This window comes from Malassezia sympodialis, genomic scaffold, assembly GCF_000349305.1.
Source record: "Malassezia sympodialis ATCC 42132 genomic scaffold, msy_sf_21, whole genome shotgun sequence".
NCBI classification, from domain to species: domain Eukaryota; kingdom Fungi; phylum Basidiomycota; class Malasseziomycetes; order Malasseziales; family Malasseziaceae; genus Malassezia; species Malassezia sympodialis.
In genome coordinates this window covers 48,362-61,836 of record NW_017387819.1, presented here as the reverse complement: position 1 = coordinate 61,836, position 13,475 = coordinate 48,362, and the positions used below count along the sequence as shown (strand labels likewise).

At 66.0% G+C, this 13,475-nt stretch overlaps 7 protein-coding genes across 7 annotated transcripts; 4 read left to right on the top strand and 3 right to left on the bottom strand.

Moving 5' to 3' along the window:
• Positions 1-215: 215 nt before the first annotated feature.
• On the top strand, positions 216-976 carry MSY001_3244 (uncharacterized protein; the record flags this gene model as incomplete). The annotated part of the gene is given in 2 exon segments (XM_018885137.1): positions 216-251; positions 269-976. The coding sequence occupies 2 exon segments, from the start codon at positions 216-218 to the stop codon at positions 974-976; spliced, it is 744 nt and encodes a 247-aa protein (XP_018741727.1).
• Position 977: 1 nt separating this feature from the next.
• MSY001_3243 (uncharacterized protein) lies at positions 978-4,523 on the bottom strand (the record flags this gene model as incomplete). Its single annotated transcript, XM_018885136.1, has 2 exons — positions 978-3,954; positions 4,003-4,523. The coding sequence occupies 2 exons, from the start codon at positions 4,521-4,523 to the stop codon at positions 978-980; spliced, it is 3,498 nt and encodes a 1,165-aa protein (XP_018741726.1).
• Positions 4,524-4,676: 153 nt separating this feature from the next.
• MSY001_3242 (uncharacterized protein) lies at positions 4,677-6,001 on the top strand (the record flags this gene model as incomplete). The annotated part of the gene is made up of 2 exons (XM_018885135.1): positions 4,677-4,730; positions 4,754-6,001. The coding sequence occupies 2 exons, from the start codon at positions 4,677-4,679 to the stop codon at positions 5,999-6,001; spliced, it is 1,302 nt and encodes a 433-aa protein (XP_018741725.1).
• Positions 6,002-6,018: 17 nt separating this feature from the next.
• On the bottom strand, positions 6,019-7,416 carry MSY001_3241 (uncharacterized protein; the record flags this gene model as incomplete). The annotated part of the gene is made up of 2 exons (XM_018885134.1): positions 6,019-7,080; positions 7,105-7,416. The coding sequence occupies 2 exons, from the start codon at positions 7,414-7,416 to the stop codon at positions 6,019-6,021; spliced, it is 1,374 nt and encodes a 457-aa protein (XP_018741724.1).
• A 141-nt stretch (positions 7,417-7,557) lies between these two features.
• On the bottom strand, positions 7,558-8,731 carry MSY001_3240 (uncharacterized protein; the record flags this gene model as incomplete). Its single annotated transcript, XM_018885133.1, has 2 exons — positions 7,558-8,314; positions 8,373-8,731. The coding sequence occupies 2 exons, from the start codon at positions 8,729-8,731 to the stop codon at positions 7,558-7,560; spliced, it is 1,116 nt and encodes a 371-aa protein (XP_018741723.1).
• A 76-nt stretch (positions 8,732-8,807) lies between these two features.
• Positions 8,808-10,070, top strand: MSY001_3239 (uncharacterized protein; the record flags this gene model as incomplete). The annotated part of the gene is made up of 2 exons (XM_018885132.1): positions 8,808-8,982; positions 9,220-10,070. 2 exons carry the CDS (start codon positions 8,808-8,810, stop codon positions 10,068-10,070), a joined length of 1,026 nt encoding a protein of 341 aa, XP_018741722.1.
• A 62-nt stretch (positions 10,071-10,132) lies between these two features.
• MSY001_3238 (uncharacterized protein) lies at positions 10,133-13,285 on the top strand (the record flags this gene model as incomplete). The annotated part of the gene is made up of 1 exon (XM_018885130.1): positions 10,133-13,285. The coding sequence occupies one exon, from the start codon at positions 10,133-10,135 to the stop codon at positions 13,283-13,285; it is 3,153 nt and encodes a 1,050-aa protein (XP_018741721.1).
• Positions 13,286-13,475: the final 190 nt, after the last annotated feature.

The window sequence follows — 13,475 nt, the reverse complement described above, 5'->3', positions numbered from 1 at the left end:
GTCGCGGCGTCCGCGCGCGCGCCGTCCGCGGCGCGCTCCCGCGCGCGCGCCGCGAGCGGCGCCAGCTCCGCGTGCAGCTGCCGCGTCTCCAAGAGGGCCAGCCGCACAAGCTCCGTGCTACGGTCAGACCACGGACGTACCTGTACGCACGCAGCGCCCCCGTCGAGAGGCTCAGCCTCGCCTCGTGCACGAGCTGCAGCGCATGCTCGTTCGGCATGCCTGGACGGACGGCCGGCGCCGCGGCGCGGCGCGTCGCCCGCGCATGGAGGTGTGCTGCCTCTCTACCATGCTCCACCTGTCTGTGTGGGCGCCGGGCGTGGGCATCCGCACCGAGCGCCGCTGGGCGCGTGCGCTCACGCTGGCGGCGCTGCGGCACCAGCTGGAGCGCATGACGGGCATTCCACCTGAGGCGCAGTCGCTCGAGCTGTGGCCAGCCGGGACGACAGACGAGTCGCGCGCGTCCGCCGTCGCGACGGACGCGGGTCTCACGCCTGACGCGCCGATCTGGGACGTGTGGCGCGCGCACGACGGGATGGTCGTGTGTGTGCGTGACCGGCGGGGCCGGACGATGCCGGACGAGGCGGACGTCGCCAAGTGGGAGCTCACGGACGAGCAGTACGCGGCGCGCCCCGACACGCTGCGGTCGTTTCTGCAGGCGCGCCAGCTGGGACGCTATGCGCCGGCGGCGGCGGCGGCGGCGCCGAGCCTGCCGCCCGACATGGTGCCGGGTGCGCGGTGCATCGTCGATACGGGCGACCGCTTTGAGCGCCGCGGCACGGTCCGGTTCGCAGGCGCGACGCAGTTCGCGCCTGGCGTGTGGGTCGGCGTCGAGCTCGATGAGCCCGTGGGCAAGAACGACGGGAGCGTAAAAGGCGTGCGCTACTTTTCGGCACGCATGCACTACGGCACCATGGTCCGGCCGGCGCATGTGCGCGTCGGCGACGTGGCCGAAGAGGACCTGGACGTGGAACTGTAGCCTATATAGGCGGCACATCGAGCGCGTCTGGCTGCGGCGTCGGCGGGTGCGACGCATACGTCGAGGTGCGCACCGACTCTTCGAGAACGAGCGCGCGGTCCGCGACCATCTCGCTCGTGTCGAGCGTGCTGGCGAGGCGGCCCATCACGTCCGTCACGAGCGCTGGGACCTGGCGGTGCGCGTCCGCCGCCATCCGGCTGACCGCCTGCATCACGCGCTCCGCGAACGCGCGGCCCGTCGCGCGGTGCGCGGCGGACCCTGACGCCTGGGCCATCGCACACACCGCGTCCAGCGCCGGCACGCGACGGAGCACGTCCAGCGCGTCGGCCGCGTCGGCCGCCGGTGCCGGCGGCGCAAAGAGCTGGCGCACCGCGTCGAGCGGCAGCGACATGCTGTGCAGCAGTGCATCGCCCTCGGGCAGCAGCGCGCCCACGAGCACGAGCGCATACAGGCACAAGTCCAGCGGCGCATCGGCCATCGAGGCACTGGACACGTCTGCACTGCTCGCCGCGTCGCGCTGCGCGAGCTGCGTCTCGAGCTCCTCGATGCGGTCCTCCAGCTGCGCAATCACGTTGCCGCCGAGCCCACTCGCGCCAGCACGCGCGAGGCCCTCGGCCATATCGCCAATGTGCTCCTCGACCTGGCTCAGGAGCTGCGCAGCGTCTTCGCCAGTCTCCTCCCTCGCTTCTGCGCGCCGCGGCACCGACGACGCCTTGATCTGATCGAGCAGCCCGTCCATCTCCTCGCGCCCATCGGCCTTGCCCAGCACGCGCATGCAAAAGTGGTGCTGCTGCTCCAGCCGCGCGCACAGGGCCCGCCACTCGGCCCTCCATGTGTCGACCAGCTGCCGCTCACGCTCGCTGGCCTCCCGCTCCGACGCGGCCCGCACACGCAGCTGCTCGAACGCCGCGCGCGCCTGCTCTGCCGCCCGGCGGTGTCGGTCCACCTCCATCTCCAGGAACCGGAACCGACTCCCGCCCCATGCACGGGCGGCGCGCGCGTGGGTGGGCGTCTCGGCCACATCCACATAGAGCTCCGGCCGCTCCATACGGTGCGGCGTCATCGGCACCTCGGGCGGTGTCGGCGGACCGAGGGGCGTGTGAGGCACCTCATTCGAATCGGGCGAGAGCGTGTCAGACGATGGCCCTTCGACCGGTGCCTCGGACGGGGGCGCCTCGGTCGCCAGCGCTTCCAACGGGGGCTCCCGCACGACCGGCACGTCCGGCTGGCTAGCCACGGGCGCTTCCATCGGAGGCTCCCGCACGATCGGCACGTCCGGCTGGCTGGCCACGGGCACTTCCATCGGAGGCTCCTGCACGATCGGCACGTCCTGGCTTGGGGCGGCGGGCGCGTCCATCGGGGGCTCCTGCACGATTGGCACGTCCTGGCTTGGGGCGGCGGGCGCTTCCACCAGGGGCTCCTGCGTGACAGTCACATCCTGCCGGCTGTCGGCGGCGGGCGCTTCCACCGGGGGCTCCTGCGTGATAGTCACATCCTGCTGGCTAGCCACGGGCGCTTCCATCGGGGGCTCCTGCACACCCGGCACGTCCGGTGCCGCAGGCTGGCTCACGGCCGAGCGGTACAGCATCATGACTTCTTCGAGGCGGTGCGCCACCATGTCCTTCTGCTTGCGCTCTGCATCGAGCTGTCCACGCAGCTGCTGGAGCGCTGCGGTCAGATCCGACTCGGCGCCGGCAGGCGCCGCTGGCACTCCGTCAACCGGGCTAGGCGGCTTGTCCGTCGAAAACATCCGCTGCAGTCGCTGCGAGAGTGTGCCCGGCGCCGCCTCGCGCGGCGACGACTCGGGCCCCACGGGCCGGCGCGACCAGTTGGTCTTGAGCAGGGGACTGCGCGTCACAGGTGTCTCTGCACTCGCGGCGGGCTGGGCCTCTGGCGCAGGCGTCTCGGTCGCCTGCGCCTCGGCCAGCGCGGCCTGGTGTGCCTCGTCCTGCTCGCGCAGCTCGTTGGTGTGCGCCTCGCGCTGCTGCGCCAGCTCCATCTCGGAGCTGTGGCGGATGTGCAAGAGCTGCTCATTCAGCTCTGCCTCGCGCACACGCAACGACGCATGCTCCGCCTCCAGGGCGGCAAGCGCCTCGCGATGGCCCGACTCGCTTGCCACGAGCGCCTGGCGGTGACTGGCCTCGAGCGCACCGAGTGACTCGCGATGTCGCACCTCGCTTGCCTCGAGTGCCTCGCGGTGTCGCGCGTCGCTTGCCTCGAGCGCTTCGCGCAGCTGCGCATCGCTTGCCTCGAGCGCCTCGCGGTATCGTGCCTCGCTTGCTTCGAGCGCCTGCTCGTGAGCTGCGGCCTGCTGCTGCAGTGCCTCGTGTGCGGCGTTGAGCGAAGCATGCTCCGCCTGGAGCGAACGGAGCTGCGATTCGGACGCATTGCGCTCGCTCTCCTGCCGCGTGCGCAGCTGCTCGAGGGCCGCCGCATGCCCGGCGCGCAGCTGCTCGAGGGCCGAGGCGTGCTCCGTGCGCAGCTTCTCTAGTGTCGTGGCATGCTCGGCGCTCTGCGCCTGGGCCGCCTGTAGCTCGTCCATAGCACGCGTCCGCTCCGTCTGTGCCGCCTGTAGCTCGTCCATAGCACGCGCCCGCTCCGTCTCGAGGGCCTGCACGATCCGCTCGTGTTCCTCGCCAGGTATCAGTGTGGACGGCCCCGGCATGTGGGCCCCGTCCAGATCGCGCTGCGCCAGTCGCTCGGCCACTTCGAGGTTTTCCTCACACAGGCGGCTGAGGCGGTGCCGCAGCGCTGTCTGCCGCTCGTTGTTGCTCGTCAGCTGCACCGTAAGCCTGCGGCGCCGCTGCTCCAGTTGCTCGACTTCGTCGAGCAGGTGCGAGAGGTCCGTGGTGTCACCCACGCTCGCCCCTGACGCGGGGCTGGGGCTGCCCCAGCCCATGTTGTCGCTGGGGGTGTGGGCCCTCAAGCGCTCCGTCCACGAAGGCAAGCGCATGGGCGTGGATGGCGTGTGGGGAAACCTGGACGGCGAGGGCGAGAGCCGCGTAAGGCCAAGCGCATCGGCCAACTGACTCGTGCTCGCCGAGGGGCGTGGGGCGTGCTGCGTAGGCAGATGGTCGCGCAGCACTGCGATATGATGCGCGAGGAGCTGCTGCTGGATGTCGTGGCGTGCATTCGACACCTGGAGGAGCTGCAGGGTAGCCTCGTCGGTGCGCTGCATCGCCTCGGCCATGTGTACGGACTTGTGCCGAGGCTGCGGCGAGATGTGGATCATCGAGGACTGCACGCTCTGCGCCGCGTGGCGCATCTTCTTTTCGAGGGCGATGCGCTCCTGCAAGTCGATCATGCGCTCTTCAAGCTGCGCCTTCTTGCGCCGGAGCTCGCCGACCTGCTCCAGCGCAAGGGCATTGTATCGCTCTGTTTCCAGGAGCGAGTAGGTGATGAGAAGGTCGTCTAGGAGGATCTGCGTGTCGTCCCCGATCGCCGACGCGAAAGATACGTCGAGCGATGGGAGCTGCGCTCTCGCGTGGCCATCGCTGCGTGGACGCAGCGACGAGCTCGCCAGGGACGGCGCGTACGGGCTCGTCATCGGCCCACGCGACGCTACGCCTGGCCGGGGGAGGGCCAGTGCCGCGCGCCTCGCCTTGCATACGCGCAGCATCACGTGGTGCCACGTGGTGCGACGGGGGCGCCAGGGCAGGGGCCTGCGACGCCGGGGCCGGGCAGCTCGGAAACGACGAGGATGAGTCCGGGCTCGCTGTTCGGTCCGCTACGCGGACTGGATGCGTTTGGACGTGTACGTGTGATTTCTAACATCAGACCACGGACGATGTGCGCATACGCACGAACGTCGGCGCCTTCCTCACGCTGCTAAGTGCACTGGTCATTGCCGTGCTCGTGGTGACCGAGTACATGGACTACCGGCGTGTGCAGACGTCGCCGCGGCTGGAGGTCGATCTGAGCCGTGGCGAGAAGCTGGCTGTCAAGCTGAACATCACGTTTCCGCGCGTCCCGTGCTACCTGCTCTCGCTGGACGTGGTCGATGTGGTCGGCGAGAACCAGCTGGACATCCACCACGACATTGAGCGGCGCCGCCTGGACCGCAATGGCCGGCGCATCTCGCACGAAGTGGAAAAAGAGCTCGAGAGCGAGGCGGCGCGCATCGCGGCTGAGCGCGGCCCTGGCTACTGTGGAGAGTGCTACGGCGGCGAGGCGCCGGAGTCGGGCTGCTGCAACTCGTGTGAGGAGGTGCGTGAGGCGTACGCACGCCGAAACTGGTCGTTCGCGACGCCCGACGAAATTGAGCAGTGCCGCCAGGAGCACTGGTCCGAGCACATTCGTGAGCAAAACCACGAGGGATGCAACGTCGCCGGCGAGGTGCATGTGAACAAGGTGGTCGGCAACTTCCACCTGTCGCCCGGGCGCACCTTCCAGCACAACAGCATACATACGCACGACCTAGTGCCGTACCTGCAGGGCAGCGGCGACGAGGTACACCACTTTGGACACATCATCCACGAGTTTAGCTTCGGCGCCGTGGACGAGTTTGCCATGGCAAAGACGTCGCGTGCGCGCCGCCACGGCACGCTGAAGGAGCGCCTGGGCGTCAAGGATGCCCTGGCAGACACGCGCATGCACACGGAGGAGAGCAGCTTCATGTTCCAATACTTCCTCAAGGTCGTCCCGGTGGACGTCTACCGTTTGAACGGGTACCATGCCAAGACGTACCAGTACAGTGTCACGTCGTACGAGCGCGACCTCGGGTACGACCCGACGCTGCGGGCGGACCACCCTAGCGACGGCAGCGGGCACGTCATCAAAAGCGTCGAGGGCGTGCCAGGCGTCTTCTTCAACTACGAAATCTCGCCGCTGCGTGTTGTGCAGACCGAGTGGCGGCACTCGTTTTGGCACTTTGTGTCGAATCTGTGTGCGTTGGTGGGCGGCATTGTCACGATTGCAGGTCTCGTCGACGGCCTTATTTACCGCTCGCGGCGACAGTTTAACTGGAACGGCCCTTCGTATGGCGACGACACCGACGGTCTCGGGATGGATGCCAAGCTCCTGTAGACGTACTCTTCTATGGTCTACCTGTCGACCTCACCAAACACCAGGTCCATCGTACCGATGATGGCCACCATGTCCGGCAGATAGTGGTGGCGCGCGACAAAGTCAGCGCCCGCGAGGTGGCGGAAGCCAGGCGCCGAGATCGAGCAGCGGTACGGGCGGTTCGTGCCGTTCGACACGAGATACACGCCCATCTCGCCCTTCGGCGCCTCGATCGCGCTATACGTCTCGCCCGGCGGCACAGCGTAGCCCTCCGAAAACAGCTTAAAGTGGTGGATCAGACTCTCCATGCTGTCCTTCATCATCGCACGCGACGGCGGCGCAATTTTGTGGTCGTCCACCTTGATCTGGCCGGCCGGCATCTTGTTCAGGCACTGGTGGATGATGCGCAGCGACTGCCGGAACTCCTCGATACGGCAGATGAAGCGGTCGTAGCAGTCGCCGTTCTTGCCAACCGGCACGTCAAAGTCGACCTGGTCGTACGCATCGTACGGCGCCACCTTGCGGATGTCCCACGGGATGCCGCTGCCACGCAGCATCACACCGCTGAAGCCATAGTCGAGCGCCTCCTTCGCCGTGACCGTGCCGATACCGATCGTGCGCTCCTTCCACACACGGTTCGCCGTCACCAGCTCCTCAATCTCGTCAACACGGCCGCCAAACTGCGTGCACCAGTGGTAGATGTCGTCCAGCAGGCCCGGCGGCAGGTCGTACGTTACACCGCCAGGACGCACGTACGCAGCGTGCATACGCGCACCCGAGACACGCTCGTAAAACTCCATGATCTTCTCACGCTCCTCGAGGCCCCACACGAAGGGCGTCAGACCACCCACGTCCATGACGTGCGAGAGCACGGCCATGCAGTGGTTCGAGATACGAGTGAGCTCACCAAACATGGTGCGGATCCACTTGGCACGCTCTGGCACCTCAATGTTCAGCAGCTTCTCGACCGCGCGGGCGAAGCACAGCTCGTTCGTCATCATCGAACTGTAGTCGAGACGGTCAAAGTACGGCAGCGCCTGCGTGTACGTCTTGTACTCGATCAGCTTCTCCGTACCACGGTGCAGCAGGCCAACGTGCGGCTGGGGTCAGTACGCACCACGTACATCCACACGCAGAATCTCCTCGCCGTTCAGCTCCATGATCAGACGAAGCACACCGTGCGCGGCAGGGTGCTGCGGACCGAAATTCACCGTAAAGTGGCGCAGACGCGCATCCTGCGACGAGCCATCCTCACGCAGCAGCGTCGAGGCATCAAAGCCCTGCAGGTCCTCGACCGTCGTCGCCGAGAACGTCGGGTTCGGCTTCTCCGCCTCCGTCGCCAGAGTGCGCGCCAGCACGCGAGGAAGCGGAACACTCGAGCGCATAGCGCCACGCGCCGTACGCAGGCTCGCCGTGCGCAGAGTGCTCGGCAGCATCGAGACCATACTATGTCCAGCGATCAAAGGAAAGAGCGCCGCCGCGCGGTGCCCTCCCTCCCCGGCGCTCCGTTCCGCCTTCGGCCGAAAAGCCACGCGCACGTCGGCCGGTGGAGGTGACTCGGGTCTAGCTAGCTACGGCTACGCGCCCCTCGGCGTGCGGTCAAACTCGTCCAAAATCTCGTCGGTGGCCATGCGCATCTCGTTGGCCATGCGGTGCACCTCGGTGCCCGGCTGATTGTACATAAGCGCATTCGCAAACATGAGCGAGAGCGCCCACCGCAGCTCGAGTGACGATGCAATCTGCCCATCCTTGATGCGCTGCTTGATCACTTTGAGGTCGATCGGCTGCTTGATCAGCGAGTAGTAGTCGGGTGCGTCCACCTCCTTGATAGCTTGGTGGAAGAGGTTGGCATGCGTGTGGTTCGACACCTGGTTGTAGAGCATGAGCAGCAGCTGCGCCGTGCGCCGCCGGCTCTTGTCGCGCTCTGCCTCCGACACTGTACTCTCGGCGTCTGTGTCAACTGCCCGCGCTGTGCTGCGCCGTGCAAGACTTGACGACAGAGGCGGTGAAGACGGCGGTGTCGGTGAGTGGGACGGAGGGTCTTCCCGCGTCGTACGCGAGCGCGAGCGCCGTGATCGCCCTCGATACGTCGTGTGCGTCGCATGGGGTGTCCGTTCCGACTCGTCCGTCGCGGGCTCGGCCATGTCGCCCAGCAGGTCCTGCTCCACCTGCCGGTCGTCGTCCACGTCGGCGCGGTCCGAGGCAGGACCCGTGTCCGCCTCGGCCACCGCCTCTTCCGCTGGTGTCTCTGGGGCCGCGCTCGGCGCCGGCGCCGGCTGCGGCTCAGGGGCGGGGGGAAGCAGCGTTTGCTTCAGCTCCTCGTCGAGCGCGCCACTTTGAAGTCTGTCCATCCGCTGCTGAAGTGTGCTGTGTGTGAGCAGGTGCCACGTACTGAAAGGTCTGCTCCTTGTCTCGGAGCTGCTGCAGGAGAGCCTCGAGGCGAGCTGCATAGAGCTGCTGTACCAGGCCAAGCTGCGTCGCCGGATGCCGCATATACACACTATCGCCCTGCACTTGCGCAGGGAGCATGGCTTTCCATGCTTGCTCGCACGCCTCAGCGCTCGGTGCAGGGGCCGCCAATGGTGCGTCAGCCCCCGCGCCGTGCAGGCGCTGTAACTCGGTGCGCCACGGGAGGGCGCTCATGGCAGAAGAGACAGACGTCCAGTCTGGTTCCTTCGCGCCGCTTTGACATACAATTTGTGCCAGCAGCAGCTGCTCGGCCAGCGGCAGCGTAGCGGCGTCGCGCTCCATCGCGCGATTGGCGTAGTTGCTGGGTGGCCGACGAGGGACAGATCGATTCACGTGACGTGGAGCGCACCGAACCACCATGCCAATCGAGGCGGGGGGTCAGGCCGAGGACGATAGCAAGTATGACCGCAAGGACGAGGCATACTTCGGCTACTACTCGATGCTCACTCATCAGGCGCAGATGCTGCAGGACTCTGTGCGCACGTCTGCGTACCAGATGAGCATCATCCACCATGCGCCCACGCACTTTCAAGGTAGGTGCCTTTACTGACCGGCAGACAAGGTGGTGATGGACGTGGGCGCTGGTAACGGCATCCTCTCTCTCTTTGCGCTGCAGGCGGGTGCGCGGCTTGTCCACGCTGTCGAGGCGTCGAACATGGCCGACTGCCTGCGTCATATTGTGCAGACGGCTGCGAGCGGCGAGGACGCGCCGAATGCGTGGATCCAGGGGCGCCTCTCCGTCGTGCATGGTACGAATGTGTGACTTACAGCAGCGCGCGTGGAAGATGTAACGCCCAACATGCTGCTAGCTAGCACACCAAGCGGCGCATGGGCCGACGACGCACAGGTCGACACGATCGTGTCCGAGTGCCTAGGTGTGCTGCTGGTCCATGAGCGTATGTGTGAGACATTTATTGAAGCGCGTAACCGCTTCCTGCGTCCCGGCGGATCCGTGTTTCCGCGCACCGGCTCGCTGTGCTTCTCGCTCCTCAACGATACACGCCTGTGGCAGGAGGTCAAGGCCCGCGGCGACTGGTGGAACTCGACGAGCTTTTACGGCGTGGATCTCACGCCGTTCACCGCGGCTGCGCGCGCCGAGGCGTTCTCGAGCCCTGTCGTAGGCTGCTTCTCGCCTGTGCACGTCGTGGGCGCGGCAGCCGACGGTGGCAATGTCGACAGCGTCGTGTGTCGCTATGTGATTGATTTCCTTACGATCGAGATGGCCCATTTGCGTTCGTTCGATGTGCCGCTCGCATTTGACTGTGTGGACGAACCGGTCATTGTGCACGGCCTCGGCGCCTGGTTCGACCTATCGTTCCTGCAGCCGGAGGACGACGTCGACGCGCCAAGCGCTTTTCAGAACCTCATGACAACGAGCCCCTTTGCGCCGGCGACGCACTGGGCGCAGGTGCGCCTGCTGCTCGAGGAGCCGCTCGCGCTGAACCGCGGTCAGCGTGTTCTGGGCACACTGCACTTTGCCGTGAACGAGCACCGCTCGTACGACGTGCAAGCACATTTATATGTACCGCAGGCCGAAGGCACGGGGCTTACCGAGCCGCTCTACCGCCGCGACGCGCTCTGGAAACTCGACAAGCAGACCTACTCGTGGGAGACTCTGTAGATGTGGAGGTCGCTTCCGGCCTCGCGCCCGAAAATTTTCGCCATCATCGCTCCACCTCCGAGATGCGGAAGCAGCTGGATCCACGGATCCCTACGCTGATCCGGAACAACGTGGCCCGGGGCCACCGCTCGTTCTTTGTAGTTGTAGGGGACCATGGGCGTGACCAGGTCGTGAACCTGCACTTTTTGCTCTCGCAGTCGCGCGTTGAGTCGCGGCCTAACGTGCTGTGGTGCTACAAGAAGGACCTTGGATTCACAACGCACCGCAAGAAGCGCGAGGCCAAGATCAAGCGTGACATCAAGCGCGGCGTGCGTGACCAGGACTCACAGGATCCGTTCGAGCTGTTTGTCGGTGTGACGGACATTCGTTACTGCTACTACAAAGAGACGCCGAAGATCCTCGGTCGTACATTCGGTATGCTGGTTCTGCAGGACTTTGAGGCGCTTACGCCCAATCTGCTCGCACGCACGATCGAGACTGTAGAGGGTGGTGGTATCGTTGTGCTCCTGCTGCAAACCATGTCTAGCCTGCGCCAGCTGTACTCGCTCTCGATGGATGCGCACCGCCGCTACCACTCTGCATCAACGAACGAGGAGCCGGTGGCACGCTTCAACGAGCGTTTCCTGCTATCCCTGAGCCGATGCTCCGACTGCCTCCTGCTCGACGACGAGCTGAACGTGCTACCTGTTAGCGCAGGCCGCGATATCCGCCCCCTGCCCGAGACTCAGAGCTCCCAGAGCACGGGCGGCGTCGGAGCCACTGTGCAGCGCGACGAAGCATGGCGTGCACGCGAGAAAAAGCTCGCAGATCTGCGCGCGGACGTGGCCGAGACGAAGGTCGTGGGCGACGTCATTCGCCATGCCAAGACGCTCGACCAGGCCACTGCCGTGCTGACCATCCTCGACGTGCTGGCCAGCTCCTCGCTCTCGACCACTGTCACACTCACCGCCGGGCGTGGACGCGGCAAGTCAGCCGCGCTGGGCCTGGCACTCGCGGCGGCCATCGCCCACGGGTACAGCAACATATTTGTCACATCGCCGAGCCCTGAAAACCTAAAGACGCTCTTTGAATTTGTGCTCAAAGGCCTCGATGCGCTCGGTTACGAGGAGGTCGCCGACTGGGACCTGCTGCGTGGCACGGGTGAGTGGAAGGACACGATCGTACGCATCAACGTTTTCCGCGCGCACCGCCAGACCATCCAGTACATCCAGCCGCAGGACCACGCCGTGCTGACACAGGCCGAACTTGTGGTCATTGACGAGGCAGCGGCCATTCCGCTCCCGCTCGTCCGCCAGCTGATGGGCCCCTACCTCGTGTTCCTCTCGTCGACCGTGAATGGGTACGAGGGCACTGGTCGCAGTCTCTCGCTCAAGCTGATCCAGCAGCTGCGTTCCGGCGCGAGTGCCGGCGGCGGCCGCGCGCTCAAGGAGGTCGAGCTTACCGAGCCGATTCGGTATACGCCCGGCGACCAAGTCGAGGCGTGGCTGAATGCCCTGCTGTGCCTCGATGCGTCACTGGCCAAGCTGCCGACGGACGCGCGCGACGGGTGCCCGCACCCCTCGTCGTGTGATCTGTACCTGGTGAACCGCGACTCGCTCTTCAGTTTCCACCCAGCTTCTGAGTTGTTCCTGCAGCGCGTCATGGCGTTGTACGTGGCGGGGCACTACAAAAATTCGCCCAACGATCTGCAGCTGCTCAGTGATGCACCGGCACACGCCCTGTTTGTGCTCCTGCCGCCACTCCGTGGCCAGAGTCTACCTGAGCCTCTTTGTGTGGTGCAGGTGGCTCTCGAAGGCAATATCAGTCGGCCGGCCATCCTCCGGAGTCTCGCGCGTGGCACGCGGGAGGCAGGCGATTTGGTGCCGTGGCTCATCACGCAGCAGTTCCAGGACGCCGACTTTGCATCACTGTCGGGTGCACGCATTGTGCGGATTGCTGTGCACCCCGAGTACATGCGCATGGGCTATGGTGCGCGTGCGCTTTCGCAGCTCGAGGCATTTTACGGCGGCCAACTGCTGGACCCTGATGCACTTGCACAGAAGCAGGAACGGGACGCGGCGCGCCCGGCGCTGGTGCGTGGCGAGCTGGGTGAACGCAGTGCGGCGTCGCTTCCGCCGCTGCTGGAGCGCCTGTCGGAGCGCGAGCCAGAGTCCCTCGACTGGCTGGGTGTATCGTATGGCCTGACCCCTGAACTGTTCCGTTTCTGGAAGCACAGTGGGTACACGCCGCTGTATGTGCGGCAAGCGGCGAACGAGCTAACGGGCGAGTACTCGGCGGTTCAGCTCAAAACGCTACATGGTCAGCACGCGTGGCTCGCTGCGTTTGCGAGTGATTTCCGCCGGCGCTTCTGCACACTGCTCTCGTTCCGCTTCCGCGAGCTGCGCACACTCACTGCGCTCAGTGTGCTGGATGCGGCCGGCCAGGCGGCTGCACCGGATACGCGCGCACTCACACGGGCTGAACTGTCATGGCTGCTGACGCCGTTCGATATGAAACGCCTCGAGTCATACGGGAACCACCTGCTGGAGCTGCAGGTCGTGGTCGATTTGCTACCGGCACTTGCGCAGCTGTACTTTGGTGGCCGCCTGCGCTCCCTCGGCGAGGGCGATACCGAGGCGGGCCAGGCACTGACGGTCAGTGGTCTCTCCGCTGCACTGCTGCTCGCCATTGGTCTACAACGCCGCACGATCGACGATGCTGCCACGGAGCTGAACCTGCCGCTGAATCAGGCACACACCCTGCTTGGCAAGGCGGTGCGGCACCTCGTGCAGAACCTGCGCGCCCTCGAGAAGCAGGCGCTTGCTGGCGAGGTCGAAGCGGAGGCGCAGAATGGCCCAGTAGCGCCTGCGCTGCAGCCGCTTGCGGAGAACCTCGAGGACGAGTTGGCCGAGGCAGGACGCGCGGCAGTCGCTCGCAACGACGACGACGACGAAGTTGCGGCTGCACGGCGCGCGCTAGCTGAGGACCTGGCGAACGATGCGGAAATGTCGCAGTACGTGATGGACGACGAGGACGCCGAGCAGTTTGCCGAGGCCGAGGAGCGTGTGCGCAAGATGCAGGCGGATCAGAGCGGTCGGCCGTTTTCGTCCACGTTCAGCGTTCGCACGAAGCGTGCACGCGAGGCCCAAAATGCTGCGCCAGCGCCCACCAAGCGCACCAAGACGCCAGCGGCGCGGGCCCATGGCGGGCGCCCAAAGGGCCGCGGACCCAAGTAGACCATAACCCCATACCCACTCGGCCGATGCGCCCTGACTTCCTGGATCATGGCGTCGCCAGGCGCGGAGAGCGCCGCGTCGTCGGAGGCAGATGGCACCGCGGACGAGCTGCTGGAGCGCCTGATGCAGTGTGACGAGCAGCTCGTGCAGCTATTGCGCACGGCGTCAACGACGGTATCGACGCTGGCGG